The following is a 16,624-nucleotide window of genomic DNA, read 5'->3' as shown; positions in this document are numbered from 1 at the left end:
CTGTTTGTGGCCTTAAAAGAGAGTGCAGATTTTAAATCTACCCTTTCCACCTCACTTACCACCAACAGTGCTTTGGCTGGGCTGAGGCTGTCATCTCTGATTAAGATATACACAGCTATTTTAACTTGTCCAGCGGCTCCCTGAAACTCCTCCCCAGTCCATTTGTTATGCTTATATTGTTTAATAATTATCTTAATTGAGTCCAGTCGTGTTTTAAGATTTTGAATTCAAATTTGTATTATTACCAATAAAATGATTTAGCCTGGAATTTTATTCTGTGTAGGTGTCCCCTCAGTTTTGTGTTTTTCCTGTGTGGCACACAAAATTAGGGTAAAGATTTCTTATTCTTTCCTTTTCTGCTCCCACCCATGAAATGAGATATACAGCCCAAATCCTTCAGATTGATTTCAAGTCTACGGTTTATGGGACTATCTACACAAATGACAAATAAGATTTTTTTATTTTTATGATGAGCTGGCTGAAACGTTTGCTGTCTCAATGAAATCTGTATAAAATAATAATAATAATAATAAAATTATAAAAAAATAAAGAAAAGAAGTTAGAATTAGCTTTCAGTTTAATCGATCATGATATTTCAATTCAATGCAATTCAATTCAACACCAGCACCACCCAACATTGACAAAGCTTCGGAAACTTTAAAGAAATATATCAAAGAAAGTGCATCATATGTGAACAAACAATTAATATATGATAGGATCAGATCCCTGGCAAAACAGATCAAAACAACTGGTACTACCAGGTATGCAGAGCAGCAAGAATGAATTTATGAAAGCTGTACAGAATAGCACATTGTGCAGGCGATGTTGGTGACCAGAACGTGTTCTGTGTTGCACACAGAGTATAAGCACTTGACAAAGCGGGAAGAGAAAGAGTTACAAAATGCAATATTAGATAAACTGGTATCCTCTATAACAAATCAAAAACAATTTTGGGAAAATGTACATAGTATATCATTAAAGAAAAAAAATTAATAACATTTTTAGTATTGATGACATGTTTCAACATTTCAGAAAATCACTTTGGAAAGAAACTCAATTGGAAGAGGAATCAAGTTAGAGATCGAAGATAATGACAGTTACTATAATCAGTCCATTTCTAAAGAAGAAGTGTTATTTGCATTTAGAAAGATAAAACAAAACAAAACAAGAAAGCAGCAGGACAGGAAGGTTTAACTGGAAAGTTAATCAAAAATGCTGGTGACAGTACAGTAGACATTTTTGTCAATAATGATGACGATGACATTGATACTTAACATATATAGTGCCTATCCTCGATCAGAGACCAAGCTCTAAGCACTTTACAAATACGGGTTCATTTGCACAACAGGTTGCCTACCTGGGTAGAGCTGACTGACAGCTGCCATTGGGCGCTCATCATTTGTTTCCTGTGTCATTCAATCATTTGTTTCCTGTGTCATTCAATCAGATTCAGGCACACACACAAACACACACACACATGCAACATTTTATGTGTTTGACCGTTTTGTTTATTTACTCCACCACATAGGCAGCCATACAATGTTTTTGGGAGTGTGCATGCTGGGTATGTTCTTGTTTTCATAACTCACCAAGCGCTAACATAGATTCCAGGATCTTCAACATGCGTATTTGATCTTCTGCGTGTGTAAACACATGATGGGGGCTCAGGCACTAGCAGGTCTGCTGTTATGTTGACATGGGAGATTGGAAAAATCTCCACCCTTTACTCACCAGGTGCCATCACCGAGATTCGAACCCGGGACCCTCAGATTGAAAGTCCAACACTTTAACCACTCAGCTAATACTTTATTTCAGAAAATATATTCCCAGAGAGCTGGTTTGGAGGCATTATATTTCCTCTGTACAAGAAAGGGGATGTTAACAATCCAAACAATTATAGAGGCATTACACTGTGTGATATAAGGAGTAATATCTGTGTCTGTGTCTCTGTGTGTGTGTGCGCGTGTGCGTGCGCGCGCGCGTGTGTGTAAATACTGGCTGGAAGGAATGTAACCTTCTCCAGTTTCAAGTCAAAGTTGTTCTTGATTACTCTCTCTCATGACATACAAACTAACTGCACACTCTAAAAAATGCACTCAACACACATTTTTTTTTAAAAATCTGGTCTTTATACCAGAGAAAGTTTTAAAAAATTGAATTGTTACACTTGTAGAAGACTGAGTATACCAGCAATATAAAGAATGTACATTATCCAAGCAACAGTTGCATAAATGCACAAAATATTTTGCTCAGCATATTATATATTCCTTCTGTAAGCATCTTTGAATGATTCTTTTTAATTTAATTTCTTTCTTTCTTTATTTTTTTTACAGTATGCTTCTATTTTGTTCAGCAGGAACTGTATACCATTTGGGGTATCTGTAAATAGCAGAGGGAAACAAGCTCTGGCAAATGTCAAGCAAGCAAAACACCAAACAAATAATCTAACTATAACCACTCAAACGACAAAGAAAAGATTCTTTAAATAAGAGAATGTATCAAACACATTAAATGGTAATTTTCTCTCCAGTGGACAACAACTATCTAATGTAAAGGAATGCCAGATCTTGTTGATCTCTATGGCCAATCTCTGTCTGCTGAATCTAAAATCAAGAGAGGCTACATGTGCATGTGTGTGTGCATGCATGCGTGTGTGTGTGTGTGTGTGTGTGTGCGCGCGCGTGCGTGCGGGCGTGCATAGAGGCACGCATGTGTGTGTATGTTAATTAAGCATGAGGAAAAGAACCCAGTGATTGAATAATGATTCCAACTGAGTGGGTTTTCTGTAACAGGTGTTTTTAGTTGGAATAACCTTTTTTGTTTTGTTTTTGTGTATTTCTGTTTTGTTTTTTAAAGTACTTGTTGGAATGAAACCATGTTCATTTTTGTGGCAGGATCCACGTTTTAAAGCCAACCTACATGTTGACTTGGTATTCCCTGTTCATTTTGCTACCTGGATGTCCTGTGTCACGTCAGTGGAAATTCCAGTGACAACTTATCCCCCATGCTGTTATTTAATGAAAAATTTAGAAGAAAAAAACAAACAAAAAAACCCACACTTCCTTCCCACATCCTACCCCCTCCATGAATAGGTAATAACCAATCAGTCAACTTCTAAGTGAATACAAAATTAAATCACAGTATATGCTGTATTTCTACACTGGTGCCAAAAGAAAAAAACCCTGTTCAGACGAAACAAGACACACAGAACTAAATACTTTTGGCACATCATGACTGACAGCAAACGCAGACAACTGCCATCATCAAAGCTAACCACTCGTTACCAATAAGACTATACAAGAATCACAGAATCTACAACAGCAATAACATATGTTCCAAAGTTTCCATGGGTGGGAGTGTTTGTGTATTATTCAGATTTCCATATTGGCATAGTGTTGATTCTTCGTTTTTTTTCCACTTTGTTTTACTTTATTGTGGTATTACCACATGCACTTCAGTTAAGCTTCCCCCAGACCCTAGCTGAAAACTTTCAAAATTACAAAAACAGAAAAGAAAAAAAATCCCCCCAAAATCAGTCACTCTCATCCATGTCAATAAGACTCTACAAGAATCGCAAAATTTAGATTAAAAAAAAAAAAGGGAGAGGATGGGTAGGGGATATGTTCTGCAGCTTCAATGTTGGTGTGCACTTCAAAGGGTGGGGATGGAGCGTTTGTGGTACACAGCCCGGCAGATGGGGCAGAGGTTGCGGACTTCCCCCATCGCCAGCTCCTCAAGGGTTTGCAGACATGTCTCGTGAAAGACGTGGGTGCAGGACAGCAGCACCGTCCTCCTCACCCTTCCTGCCGCTTTCGTTGTATCGTCTTCCCACCCTCCCAGCTCCTCTCCTTCCCCTCCTCCTCTTTTCTGGGCGTCGTCCATCTTAGCGGCTCCAGGATTTGGATTGGCAAGGCCTGGCCTCTTTTTGGAGATTGTTGTTTTTGATGTCTGAGACATGGCTCTTGGGTCTGATTTGTGAGGACCTGTCTTGGGGCCTGATCTGGACTCTGATTTAGAAGCTGCCTTGGGTTTGCTGGTGGCAGCCTGTTGGTTTGAAAGATCTGGGCTTGAAGAGTCCGGGCAGGCCTGTGTCAGGCTGGTGAGGCAGATTGGGCAGTCTTGGTTGGATCGTTCCACAGCCTGCAGGTAAACAAACCAAAGTTCCCTGTCACAGTCTGGAATATAAAAAAAAGTTGGTGTCTCCACCTTTAACCCACCAGACACCTATACCAGGACTGAACTAGCTCAGGGTCTGCAAACTTTAAGTCCAATGCTCTGACCACTTGGCTGTAGTGCCCGTTAAGTGTGAGTGTATGTGTGTGTGTTTTCTGCCTGCATGTGCATTTTTTTTTTTTTACAAGGGAATACTAGTGAGTGCGTTATCAGTGAGTGAGGTATTAGGGATTACAATCTTTAGGGGATTTTTCCTCGGGTATTAGGATCACAATCTTAAGGGGACTTTTCTCAGGTATTAGGGATCACAATCTTCGAGGGACTCTTCCTCAGTTATTAAGATTACAATTTTTAGGGGTCTTTGCCTCAGGTATTTGGGATTATAATTGTTCGGGGAGTCTTCCTCATGAATTAGGGATTACAATTTTTAGGGGACTTTTATTCACATACTGTGTGTCTGATCTGAAAGTGGTTTTCACTGCTGGAAAGAGCATTAACAGTAACTCAAGGAAATACAGTAATGAGTACAAATGTGGAAAAAAGAGCAAATGGTGACATAAGACTAGGATTTTTTTTTATGGCAGGTCACAATACAGAAAAGATTTTTTGTGACAGAAGGTCACAACTTAGCAGAGTTAATGACTATGTCAATCAAAAGAAATTGGAGCCTTAATCATACATCCACACACCATGATAGAAATCAGCAAATCACTAACCACCTCTGATATGGCTTATATGCACCAAAATGTTGCTGGTATATGCAGTTGGTGAAACCGGTAAATATGTCTTAACTTCAAGAAGAAAAAAAAGAACAACAACAACATCGATCCATCATGCTCAGTTTGATTTTTTTTTTTTTCGAACACATGATCTACATAGTAATGGCATACAGTGACAGAGGTAGGGATATAGCAGGTAAATATGTCTGTTGAAATACTATGCTAAGGTGTAATGTTCTGAATCTCTCTTACAACACATACATGTCAGTTTGTTTAAGTTTGATTTGTTTTGTTGCAAATCATTATCATTAGCATGCATGTGTGTGTGTGTGTGTGTGTGTGCGCGCGCGCACGTTTTTGCGTGTTTTGGAGACATTGTTAGGCTGAACTTGTGATTCAGTGAGTATGTATTGTTATTGTATCCTCCACACCCCAAAAGGGGCAAAGGATTAAATCTCTTTGAATCTTTTGAATCTCTAATGTATGCATGCATGCATGCATGCTCACACAGATATTCACATGTATGCAAACATATTTATCCATTTACACACACGCACACACACACACACACACACATTATATATATAAATAGATATAGATAGATAAAGATCTCTCTCTGTCTCTCTCTCTCTCTCTCTCTCTATATATATATATATAATACATGTTTGTGCATGCATACATGCATGCATGCATGCATACAGATATGTATCAGTGAGTAGGCAAGTTGTGTTGGTGTGCATGAGCGTATGCATGTGCTTATATATATCTGCATGCATGTGTGTGAGTGCGTGTTCCTGTGTGCATGCATGGCAGGTGAGTGAAGCTACCTTTAACTGGATAGCTTCCCACTCTTCATCTGTGATGATGCGATGGACGGCGTCGAAGTGACGGAAGATGTCACGGCTCCTCTCCAGGCTGTGGTCAATCTCACGCAGGAAACTGTTGACGTCAAAGTCACAGGACCTCACCATGCGGTCAGTGATTGCCTCTAGCTGCAAATGTGGATACACAGGAATGCACACTCAACACACCAGAATGTGTGACAGAGGGACGTTATAAGCAAAAATTCCATCTCCTCCACACACACACACACACACACACACACACACACACAGGCACCAGATTGTGTGACAGAGGGATGTTATAAACAAAAAATCCACTTCCTACACACACACACACACACACACACACACACACACACACACACGCACACAGTTGCCAGAATGTGTGACTGAGGGACGTTATAAACAAAAATTCTACCTCCTACACACACACATGCACACAAACAGTCGCCAGAATGTGTGACAGAGGGATGCTATAAACAAAAAATCCACTTCCTACACACACACACACACACAAACGCACACAAACAGTCGCCAGAATATGTGACAGAAGGACATTATAAACAAAATTCAACCTCCTCCGCCACATACACACAGTCACCAGAATGTGTGACAGAGGGATGTTACAAACAAAAAATCCACGTCCTACACACACACACACACACACACACACACACACACACACACACAGAGGAACACACACACAAACACACATGCACAGTCAATAGAATGTGTGACAGAGGAACATTAAAAACAAAAATTCCACCTCCTCCTCCACACACACACACACACACACAGTCACCAGAATGTGTGACAGAGGGACGTGATAAACAAAAAATCCACTTCCTACACACACACACACACACACACAGAGGAACACACAGTCACCAGAATGTGTGACAAACTTCCACCTTTTCCACGTCACATTACCACAGTCCAACACCAAATAATTTTTGTCGTTGTGGATATGTATACTTATTCTGCATGTGTTTACTTATCAATAAAGTGGACTTAATTCATCTTTTCTTCCTTTTTGACTCACTTGTGTAAACAAAGTGAGTCTATGTTTTAACCCGGTGTTTGGTTGTGTGTGTGTGTGTGTGTGTGTGTGTGTGTCTGTGTGTCTGTGTGTCCATGGTAAACTTTAACATTGACATTTTCTCTGCATCTACTTTGTCAGTTGACACCAAATTAGGCATGAAAATAGGAAAAATTCAGTTCTTTCCAGTCATCTTGTTTAAAACAACATTGCACCTTTGGGATTGGCACAAAAAATAAAAAATGAAGCCTAATTATATGCAAACTGCATTTACTGTTATATTTATATTTTTTGTATTCTCTAAACTTGGCAATTTGATCTAGTATTCTGACCCAACAACAAGAGCAGTCATCATTATCATTTTTTATTCAAACAGGAACTTCTTTTGCTAAGCATGGAAGTTTTTTTTATTTATTTTGCAAACGTTTTGGTGCAGATAGTAAAAAAGGGAAATTACTCTGTAATTAATGCTAGGGGACTTAATTCGAATCTGGTTAGGACTTTTTTTTTCTTTATTTTTTTTTAACGCGAAGCTTTATAAAAACAAATACAGAACACATTTTAACGATTAGATTTTTTTTTTTTTTTAGTGTATCACAAGTGAGTCTTGAAGGCCTTGCCTCTCTTGTTTTATGTGTGCTATGAGCATACTGCACACAGGACCTCCATTTATCATCCCATGTGAAAGATTAGCACAAGACCAACCCATCATTCAAAAAGAGGAGAAGGAAGAGTAAGCCTTGCTCATGTGAGATTCGAACCTTGGGGTCTTCTATGAAGGCAGGCACCTTATCTCACAGACCATCTCTAGTAAAGATGACCAGTCAGAGTCTGTCTTGCATTCTCCATTTTCTGTACACATCTCAGCTTTTTATTTTTATTTTTATTATTATTTTTATTTTTATTTTTTTTGCAGGACAGCTCAAGGCATCTTTATACAAATATATCTCCAAGTATCAGTCCACAGCATATAGCCATTATGTTATCAGTCCATGGTATATGGCCATAATGTTATCAGTCCTTGACTTATGGCCATCATGTTATCAGACCAAGGCCATGGTCCTCATGTTATCAGTCAATGGCATATGGCCATCATGTTATCATTCCACAGCTTATGGCCGCTATGTTCCCTGTCAATGACATATGACCATTATGTTATCAGTAGATGGCCTTTATGTTATCAGTCCATGACATAAGGCCATAATGTTATCAGTCCATGGCATATGGCCATAATGTTATCAGTCCATGGCATATGGCCATCATGTTGTCAGTCCATAACCGACCATCATATTGCCAGTCCATGGCATATGGCAATTATGTTATTAGTCCATGACATATGGCCATCATGTTGTCAGTCCATAACATATGGCCATCATGTTGTCAGTCCATGGCATATGGCCATCATGTTGTCAGTCCATGACACATGGCCATCATGCTGTCAGTCCATGGCACATGGCCACTGTGTTGTCAGTCCATGGCACATGGCCATCATGCTGTCAGTCCATGTCATATGGCCATCATGTTGTCAGTCCATGGCATATGGCCATCATGCTGTCAGTCCATGGCACATGGCCATCATGCTGTCAGTCCATGGCACATGGCCACTGTGTTGTCAGTCCATGGCACATGGCCATCATGTCCAGTCCAAGACTATCTACAACTTGATGTGTTCAGTGCAAAGAGAGAGCTGGTATGGAAACCCACTGTTGATTGTTTGTAAGCAATGAATTGTTTTCTTTCAATGATTGTGTTATTCTTCTGTGTGTAGTTGTGTTTGCATGTGTGTGTGTGTGTAGATGTGTGGTGCTTATGAGTTTGCATGCATGCACATGCACGTGTGCGTGTGTGTGCCTCTGTGTGTGTGTATGATCAATCAACACTGAAAAGTCTGTGATACTTCAGAGTGGCAATATTAGAAACGCACCAGTTAAATCATGGTATACCCGTGGTCACCTGTCACAAAGTGCATGATTTCATTCTACCGCCTTCTTACCTTCTCGATGTAAAACTTTTTACGCAGCTTGGGGTCTTTCGGGGGCACAGTCTGCCGCAGTTTCTTGTACCATGATCTCACAACGTATCCTCTCCAGGCTGCTTGAATCCTGACACAAACATCGGGGGTGTAAGAACCACACCTAAAGATAACATGCAGTCGAAATCCAAAGTGTACACTGTAATATGCAAGGAACCTGCATGCGCGCGCGCACACACACACACACATACAGATACATGTGCACACATACGAATACACAGAAACACGTGCACACACAAATATGTACACATTTTTTCTGATCACAGAACATATTCCCATACACATCAGTAAGTACATGCACATGTATGCATGCATGCTCTCTCTCTTTCACTCTCTCTCTCTGAGTCTCACATACACACAAACTAACTCACACATACACACATGCACACACACAGATTCACATACATCTATTCCTTAAGAATCATCCCCAACCCTACCCAGCCCCTTCCCACAGAACCTATCCTCTTTGATTTCATGTATGTATGTGTGTGTGTGTGTGTGTGTGTGTGTGTCTGTGTGTGTGTATACATATATATATATACACACATAGTGTGGGCGTGGGTGTGGGTGTGAATGTGAGTGGGTGTGTCCATGTATGTGTGTGTGTGTGTGTGTGGTTGGGAGGGTGGGTGTCTGTGTGTGTGCCCAGAATCATGCAGTAGAAAAACGTCAGTAAAACTGCACTCACACACACAGACACACTGACCTTGTGGCACACTTCTGCCTGTGGAGTTTTGCACCTTCATGAATCACCCGTGTTTGGTATTGTTCCCTTCTGCACATGGGGCAGGTTTTACGTCCTGTGTACCGCTCAAATGCTTGGAGGCAAGCCTGTCAAACGCAATTTCATTGATCCCTAAATTTCCATTCTTTAATTAGTTCTGCATTAAATGTGCATGTATGCATGCATGCCTCTGCGTGTGTGTTTGTGTGTGTACCGTCACATACACTAGCATGTGAATATCAACCAAAAACACACACAAGCTTCATGTGCATTCATGCTTGCAGGCGCAATGCATGCACATGCACACGCTCACGCACACACACACACACACACACACACACTTGTGCATAGACAGAACTTTTTTTTTAAAAACTACATTTAATCTAACATACTTACCATGACCCACAGTAGCATCCTGAATCCTTCCTACCTAGTTAGATGTCATCATCATCACCACCACCATCATCAGTGCCATCATTATGATCACCACCACCACAACCACCACCACTAGTGCCATCATCGTCATCATCATAGTAGTGCATTCTGTTACAATTATCAGTAAAATAAGATACTGGTTACAATTTAAAACAGAATGTGATGGGGAATAAAAGCAAAAAAAAAAAATCATCGTCATCATTGTGGAACATTACTGTCATTAAAAACAACAACAACAACAACACCATAATACATGATTTAACACAGAACATGAAGATAAAAACCCAACTGAAACAACAAAGAAAAGATTCTGCTCAACTTACTCTGTGGAACACATGACTGCATGATAACAGCACCTGTCAAAAGAGGTAAAAACATTAAAGTTATATTATTAATCATCATTTAGAAAAAAAGAAAAAAAAAAAAGAGATTGTTCCTGTCTCTTCTGAAACACAAGAGAAACCACCACCACCACCACTACCACCACCAACAACAACAACTTCACTACTAATCTCCTTCGAAGTCTGTTTCACCACAAGAGAAACAACAACTGCCACTGAATAATCTCCTGTATAGTCTGTTTCAGTCACTCTCAGCAGCTGTATCAACTCCCATATCAGAATTTTTTTTTTCTCAAGGCCTGACTAAGCGCGTTGGGTTACGCTGCTGGTCAGGCATCTGCTTGGCAGATGTGGTGTAGCGTATATGGATTTGACTGAACGCAGTGACGCATCCTTGAGCTACTGATACTGATACTGATATCAGAATTGTCTCTCCTTCCAGCTCCAGGCCACAAGCAAAGGGTTTCAAGATTTTTCTTCTTTTTAAGAAGTGTGTGCTTGTGGGTGTGTGTGTGCGTGTGTGCCTGTGTGTATGTGTGCGTGCGTGTGTGTGTTAATGAGCTGCAACTTCCTCATTGACTTGAAAGTAATTTTACATGGATTGCCCTTTTTTACCTCACCATAATTGCAGCCACACTCCATTTTCAGGGGTGTGCATGCCAGGAATGTTCATGCTTCCATAACCCACTGAACACTGGCATGGACAACAGGATCTTAGATGTAATTTTCATCTTTTGCATGTGCATGAATACACATAGGGTGTTAAGGCACTAGCAGGTCTGCACTACCTACATCTCTATGTCTCTCTATGTCTTCATGTAATTCTGTTAAAAACTCATAAAGAAAAAAAGTTGGTATTTTCTGACTGGTTCTATTCATTTCCATCATTTCTATTGACGGGCATTCTTTTCCCAGTTGAAGATTTTCAGTGATGAACTGAAAGGCTTCATTTTCAATTTAACAACACTGACATTCATAGTTATTGTCATGGTCATGGTGGTTTCTTGCTCAGAACTGTTGGACTTGAATCTTCATGGTGTTGCATCCTATAGCCACTGTTCCAAAAAATCTAGCCAAAGATATCTTATTCTTGGAAACACTTAACGTTTTCTTTGGGAAGATCAAGACACAATTTGATGTATAACCCAATCTACTCAATATACATTCCTACACATATTTTCAACCCATGTGCATAATAACAAGTAATTTAATTGGCAGCAATGAACACACATGAACATAAAAGTTCTGCCCTCTCTAACTTGTTCACACCTCACCCCAAAACTCACACACACACACACACACACACACACACACACAAACGCACACAATGCACAGACACACAAATGCATACAACCCACCATGTACACACACATACTCACACACAAACATACACATACACTTTTTTTTTTTTACAAGCTTAGTGTTAATTAATTATGTTAACCATCGTTGAGCACATTCATACAGAGTTTATCATGATAAGTAAATAAAATTCTGTATATAACCTGCTGCTGAAGTCCAAAGTCCTCTTTACAAATGACACAGGGCTCTTTGGAATCATCCCTGGCATTGGATTTGGCCTTCACACTGCCCCATTCATTCTCAGACAAATGCTGCATTGGTGCCTCGACCAGACCCAATTTCTGAGCTGAAAGAGACAGAGAGAGAGAGAGAGAGAGAGAGAGAGAGAGAGAGAGACAGAGACAGAGACAGAGAGAGAGAGAGAGTACATAATCTGTTATTTTTTATTTAAATTTTTTTTTTTTAATTGTTTTAAAACATAACTTCAATTTTCAAAACTAATCACTGTCAAGCCTCTGGAAATTTTAAACTAAGCCATGTCAATACTCTTTATTCTAAACTTATCCAAGCTAACACTATATTCAAACTAACCAAAATCAATATTATTGTTAAAACTAACTCAGGTCAACACTATATTTTAAACTGACCCAATTTAATACTATATTTTAAACTGACCCAAGTCAACACTATATTTCAAACTAACCCAAGTCAATACTATTAGTCAGCACTCTACATTTCAAACTTATCTCAATACAGTATCAACCTTCTTTATATTTCAATTTATTACATGTCAGGCACAGGGCAAACATACCCCAAAACAACCCTCTATATATCTGAAACTTACCCATGCCAACTCTCAATCTAATATTTCAATTAATGACATGTCAGGCATAGGGCAAACATACCCCAAACAACCCTCTATATATCTGAAACTTACCAATGCCAACTCTCAATCTAATATTTCAATTAATGACATGTCAGGCATAGGGCAAACATACCCCAGACAACCCTCAATATATCTGAAACTTACCAATGCCAACTCTCAATCTTTGTTTAAAACATACCCAACGTCAAAGGAGGAGGTTTTTCATCGAGCACATACTCCTTTTCCACTGGTTTGCCGACCTTTGACTTTGACTTTGCTGAAAAACAAACAAAAGTAAACAAATTTTTATTCTCTGTGTGTGTGTCTCTGTCTGTCTGTCTGTCTCTCTATCTATCTATAAGAGACATGTATAGGGGGTGGCTAGCAGTAACAGTATAATTATCAACAGTATGCAGGGTACGGAAAGCACTGTGTAGATGAAAAGCAGTGTGTAACAGTATAATCATAAACAGTATCCAAGGGATAGAAAGCAGTATGAGACAGCATAATCATAAACAATATGCAGTGGATGGAAAACAGTATGATAACAAAAATATGTTTAGAGGTCTAAAGCAGTATGTAACAGTATAATTATAAACAGTATGTAGGAAATGGAAAACAGTAAAAGTACAAGTATTTTAAGGGACAGAAGGCAGTTCCAGCACAGTTATGAACAAGGTTGAGGAGATGGAAAGCTGTAGCAGTTTAATCACAAACAGAGAGAGAGAAGATGATTAGGAAAAGAAAACAAAGTGGATGCTCCGTGACCTGCATACAACTTAGGCCCCCCCCCCACACACACACACACACACACACACACACACACGCACACACACACACACACACAAAGTATAAACAGGATGGAATGCAGAAACAATAAAATTATAAACAGTGTATCTAGGAGACGGAAAGCAGTAACAATATGATTATAAACAGTGTATAGGAGATGGAAAGCATAAACAGTTTAATTATAGACAGTATACCCATGTGTGCATGTGCAAGCATATGTGTGTATGTGTGTGTATGTGTGTATGTGTGTGTGTGTGTGTGTGTGTGTGTGTGTGTGTGTGTGTGCGCAAGCATGTGTGTGTGTGTGTGTGTGTGTGTGTGTGTGTGTGTGTGTGTGTGTGCAAGCATGTGTGTGTGTGTGTGTGTGTGTGTGTGTGTGTGTGTGTGTGTGTGTGGCTAAAAGGCATCGCTAAGCAACGCAAATGAAATTCTTAGTCAGATTTTGATAGTTCTCACTGATGGTCTCCCTGCAGCAACAATCAATTAAAATGAATTATGATAACTGTGGTGGCTGAATGGATATAGATGCTGGATTCTCACTCTCATTTTCCCAGTTCTATCCCCAGATTCAGCACACCTGATGGTTAAGGGCGGAGACTTTTCCATTCACCCAGGTCAGTATATCTGCCAGTGCCTAAACCCCCTTCATGTGTGTACACAAGCAGAACATCAAATTTGCATGTTAAAGATCCTGCAATTCATGTCAGGGTTAGGAGGGTTGTGGAAACAAAAATGTACCCAGCATGCACAGTCCCAAAAGATGGAATGTAGCTGCGTGCATGGTGGGTTAAAAAAACACAACAACAAACAGAAGCCCACTTGTACAGTGGAGGCTGGAATTGCAACCCACAAATGCAGAAGAAGAAGATGAAGATGAAGACGAAGATGAAGATGAAGAAGAAGATGAAGATGAAGAAGAAGATGAAGATGAAGATGAAGATGAAGATGAAGATGAAGAAGAAGAAAATGACTTACATCTTCCTGTGTCCACCACTGGCCGCACATCTTTTTTCTGCTTCGCTCTTGCTGCTGGGCCTAAGCCGACTTGACGAGGACCAGTCGTTTTTCCTATGGCCAGTGAGCGTGCCCAGTGATCTTGAAATGCTACTGCATTCAATGCAACCATACCTGATGTCTGCAATATATGAAAACAAAATGAATCGTTACCCATGTGACTAAATATGTAAATTACTTAAGAAGAAAAAATCACACCCAAGTTAATGAATAAATAAGACAATTACAATACTAATATTATAAAAAAAAGTGATATTCTTTTTGAATTCAATACATGAAGACACACACACCTTCTCCCCCCCCCCCCCACCCAATACATGAAGACACACACACCTTCTCCCCCCCCCCCCCCCCCACACACACCCAAAGAAAAACCCCACCTACTCTCTTTCACTCTCACATTCCCAAGACTGTATCATATATTATAAACTACTTACATATGCACACAGCTTGTTTGAAATATACTTTACTAGAGAGAGAGAGAGAGAGAGAGAGAGAGAGAGAGAGAGAGAGAGAGAGAGAGAGAGAGAAGTTTATACCATGCAGTTTGGTAGTCCAACAAATAGATGAAGAATGAAAAAAAATCATTGTACGGACTGCTGACAAAAACCCACTTGTCTTCTTTTTACTTCTCTCAGGCCCTCTGTCTGCTCTACTGTTTGACATACATTCCTTATTAGATTCCACAAGGTCCTGCATGCCCACCAGCTTACAAAACTGGACTATTATGGAGTTTGCAAAAATAGCGTTTAGTGGATCTCTGCATTTTTTAGTCAGCACCAGCAACAGGTGATTCTAAAGGGCAAGAAAATAAATGCCAGTCAATGTCATCTCAGGAGTCCCACAGGGTACAGTCCTGGGTCTTCTTCTCTTCCTTATCTTCATTAACTACCTCCCCGACGCTGTCAAGTTCAGCTCTGCTAAACTCTTTGCCGATAACTGTCTTCTCAAACAAAAAATATGCCCTCCCCTCAAGATAGCCTCCAACAATAACAAGACCTTTCATCCCTGGAATATTGGGAACCAACCTGGCAAATGAGCTTCAACCCCCTAAAATGCACCTTCATTCACATCTCTCCAAGCAAGAAGAAATCTGTAATACCAACTATGTTCTGCCTCCATGGGCAGACACTGAAAACAACATCATCCAGCAAATACCTAAGTGTTACCATCACAGAGAACCTTTCCTGGGGAAAACACATCACCAATATGATCAACAAGGGCAACAGAATTGTGGTTTTTCTGAGGCATAACTTCTGTGAATACTTCACCAGAGTCAAGTCAGCAAAGTACAGAGCCATGGTTAGACCGGTCTTAGAGTACGCATTGACCATCTGGGACCCAATCTGTCAGAAAGACGTCATGGCGCTTGAGAAAGTGCAATGATGGACAGCCCAGTAAGTCTTCAACAACTACAGCAACTGGCCACCAGGCTGTGTGACCAGCATGCTAAACACATTCTACTGGGAGCCTCTTGCTGAAAGAAGACATCGCCTCACTATGCTTTACAAGACTAACAACCACATGGTAGACACTGATAAGTCCCTTCTTGGTTAACAGTACAAAGTGAGCCCAAAGACTGTTCCAGGAATGCACCACCCACCAAGCCCTCTGCAACAGCTTCTTGCCTCTGCATGTAGGACAAAATGCAACCCAGCCTGACCGATCAATACTCCTTCATTGGAGCTCTTCCTGGCCAGTCTGGGTCTGTGTACTGGCTCAGCAAATGAATAACTAACCAGTAGCGTTATGTGTACATTGTTTTAAACTTTTAGACCAAGTTACCTCTCAGCTACGGGCCACCAACTTGTTGTACCCAGCTAGCTCATAGACTAAATTCACCGCTGGACAATACACGTTCGTCAGAATCCAGCCCATGTCAGTGAAGATGATGATGATGGTGTTCACCATGAGAAGACGAAAAAGAAAAGCGCGCGCGCGCGTGTGTGTGTGTGTGTGTGTTTGTGTGTGTGAAGATCAACCCAGGTTGCCTTGGAAATTATAACAACAATTAGAATCAAGTGGTGAGCTCCAAGCTAAAAATAATGTGAAACACTTCCCAAACCTTGTTCTGGTGAAACTGTAACGAACTCAGCCCTTTTCGATCCATACTTAGGTCAATATTTTCCCCTGACCGACATCCACAACATATTCACACTGGATTGTTGACTGCCGACCTCTGAACAATCTTGTCAGGAAGATTTGTAAGAGTGGTCTCCCGGTAAGCTTGGATAAAATAGCTTTATTTATTTATTTTCAAGAAAGAGTTTACATGCTGCAGTTAACGAGACCTTAACGTAAATTGTATATAAAACTCTAATATCCCTTCCCCCACCCCACACCCCACCCTCC

General features: G+C 40.2%; 1 protein-coding gene across 1 annotated transcript; it reads right to left on the bottom strand.

Annotated features, from left to right (window-relative positions):
• Positions 1 to 583: 583 nt before the first annotated feature.
• LOC143290166 (RING finger protein 32-like) lies at positions 584 to 16,484 on the bottom strand. The gene is made up of 9 exons (XM_076599474.1): positions 16,338 to 16,484; positions 14,234 to 14,393; positions 12,669 to 12,746; positions 11,808 to 11,950; positions 10,288 to 10,320; positions 9,512 to 9,636; positions 8,767 to 8,875; positions 5,720 to 5,884; positions 584 to 4,140 (listed from the first exon to the last, which is right to left on the bottom strand). Exons 1-9 carry the CDS (start codon positions 16,380 to 16,382, stop codon positions 3,652 to 3,654), a joined length of 1,347 nt encoding a protein of 448 aa, XP_076455589.1. The 5' UTR covers positions 16,383 to 16,484; the 3' UTR covers positions 584 to 3,651.
• Between the last annotated feature and the right edge of the window lie 140 nt (positions 16,485 to 16,624).

Source organism: Babylonia areolata, chromosome 15 (genome assembly GCF_041734735.1).
Source record: "Babylonia areolata isolate BAREFJ2019XMU chromosome 15, ASM4173473v1, whole genome shotgun sequence".
Taxonomy (NCBI): domain Eukaryota; kingdom Metazoa; phylum Mollusca; class Gastropoda; order Neogastropoda; family Buccinidae; genus Babylonia; species Babylonia areolata.
This window is presented reverse-complemented; position numbering and strand designations above follow the sequence as displayed.

Excerpts from the sequence above, each read along its gene's own strand:
- LOC143290166 (XM_076599474.1), bottom strand. The coding sequence starts at position 16,382 with ATGGATCGAAAAGGGCTGAGTTCGTTACAGTTTCACCAGAACAAG. Across the intron at positions 12,747-14,233 it reads AGTGGTGGACACAGGAAGAT|CAAAGTCAAAGTCAAAGGTC; the intron begins GTAAGTCATTTT and ends TTTGTTTTTCAG. Across the intron at positions 10,321-11,807 it reads ACTTTGGACTTCAGCAGCAG|GTGCTGTTATCATGCAGTCA; the intron begins GTTATATACAGA and ends CTCTTTTGACAG.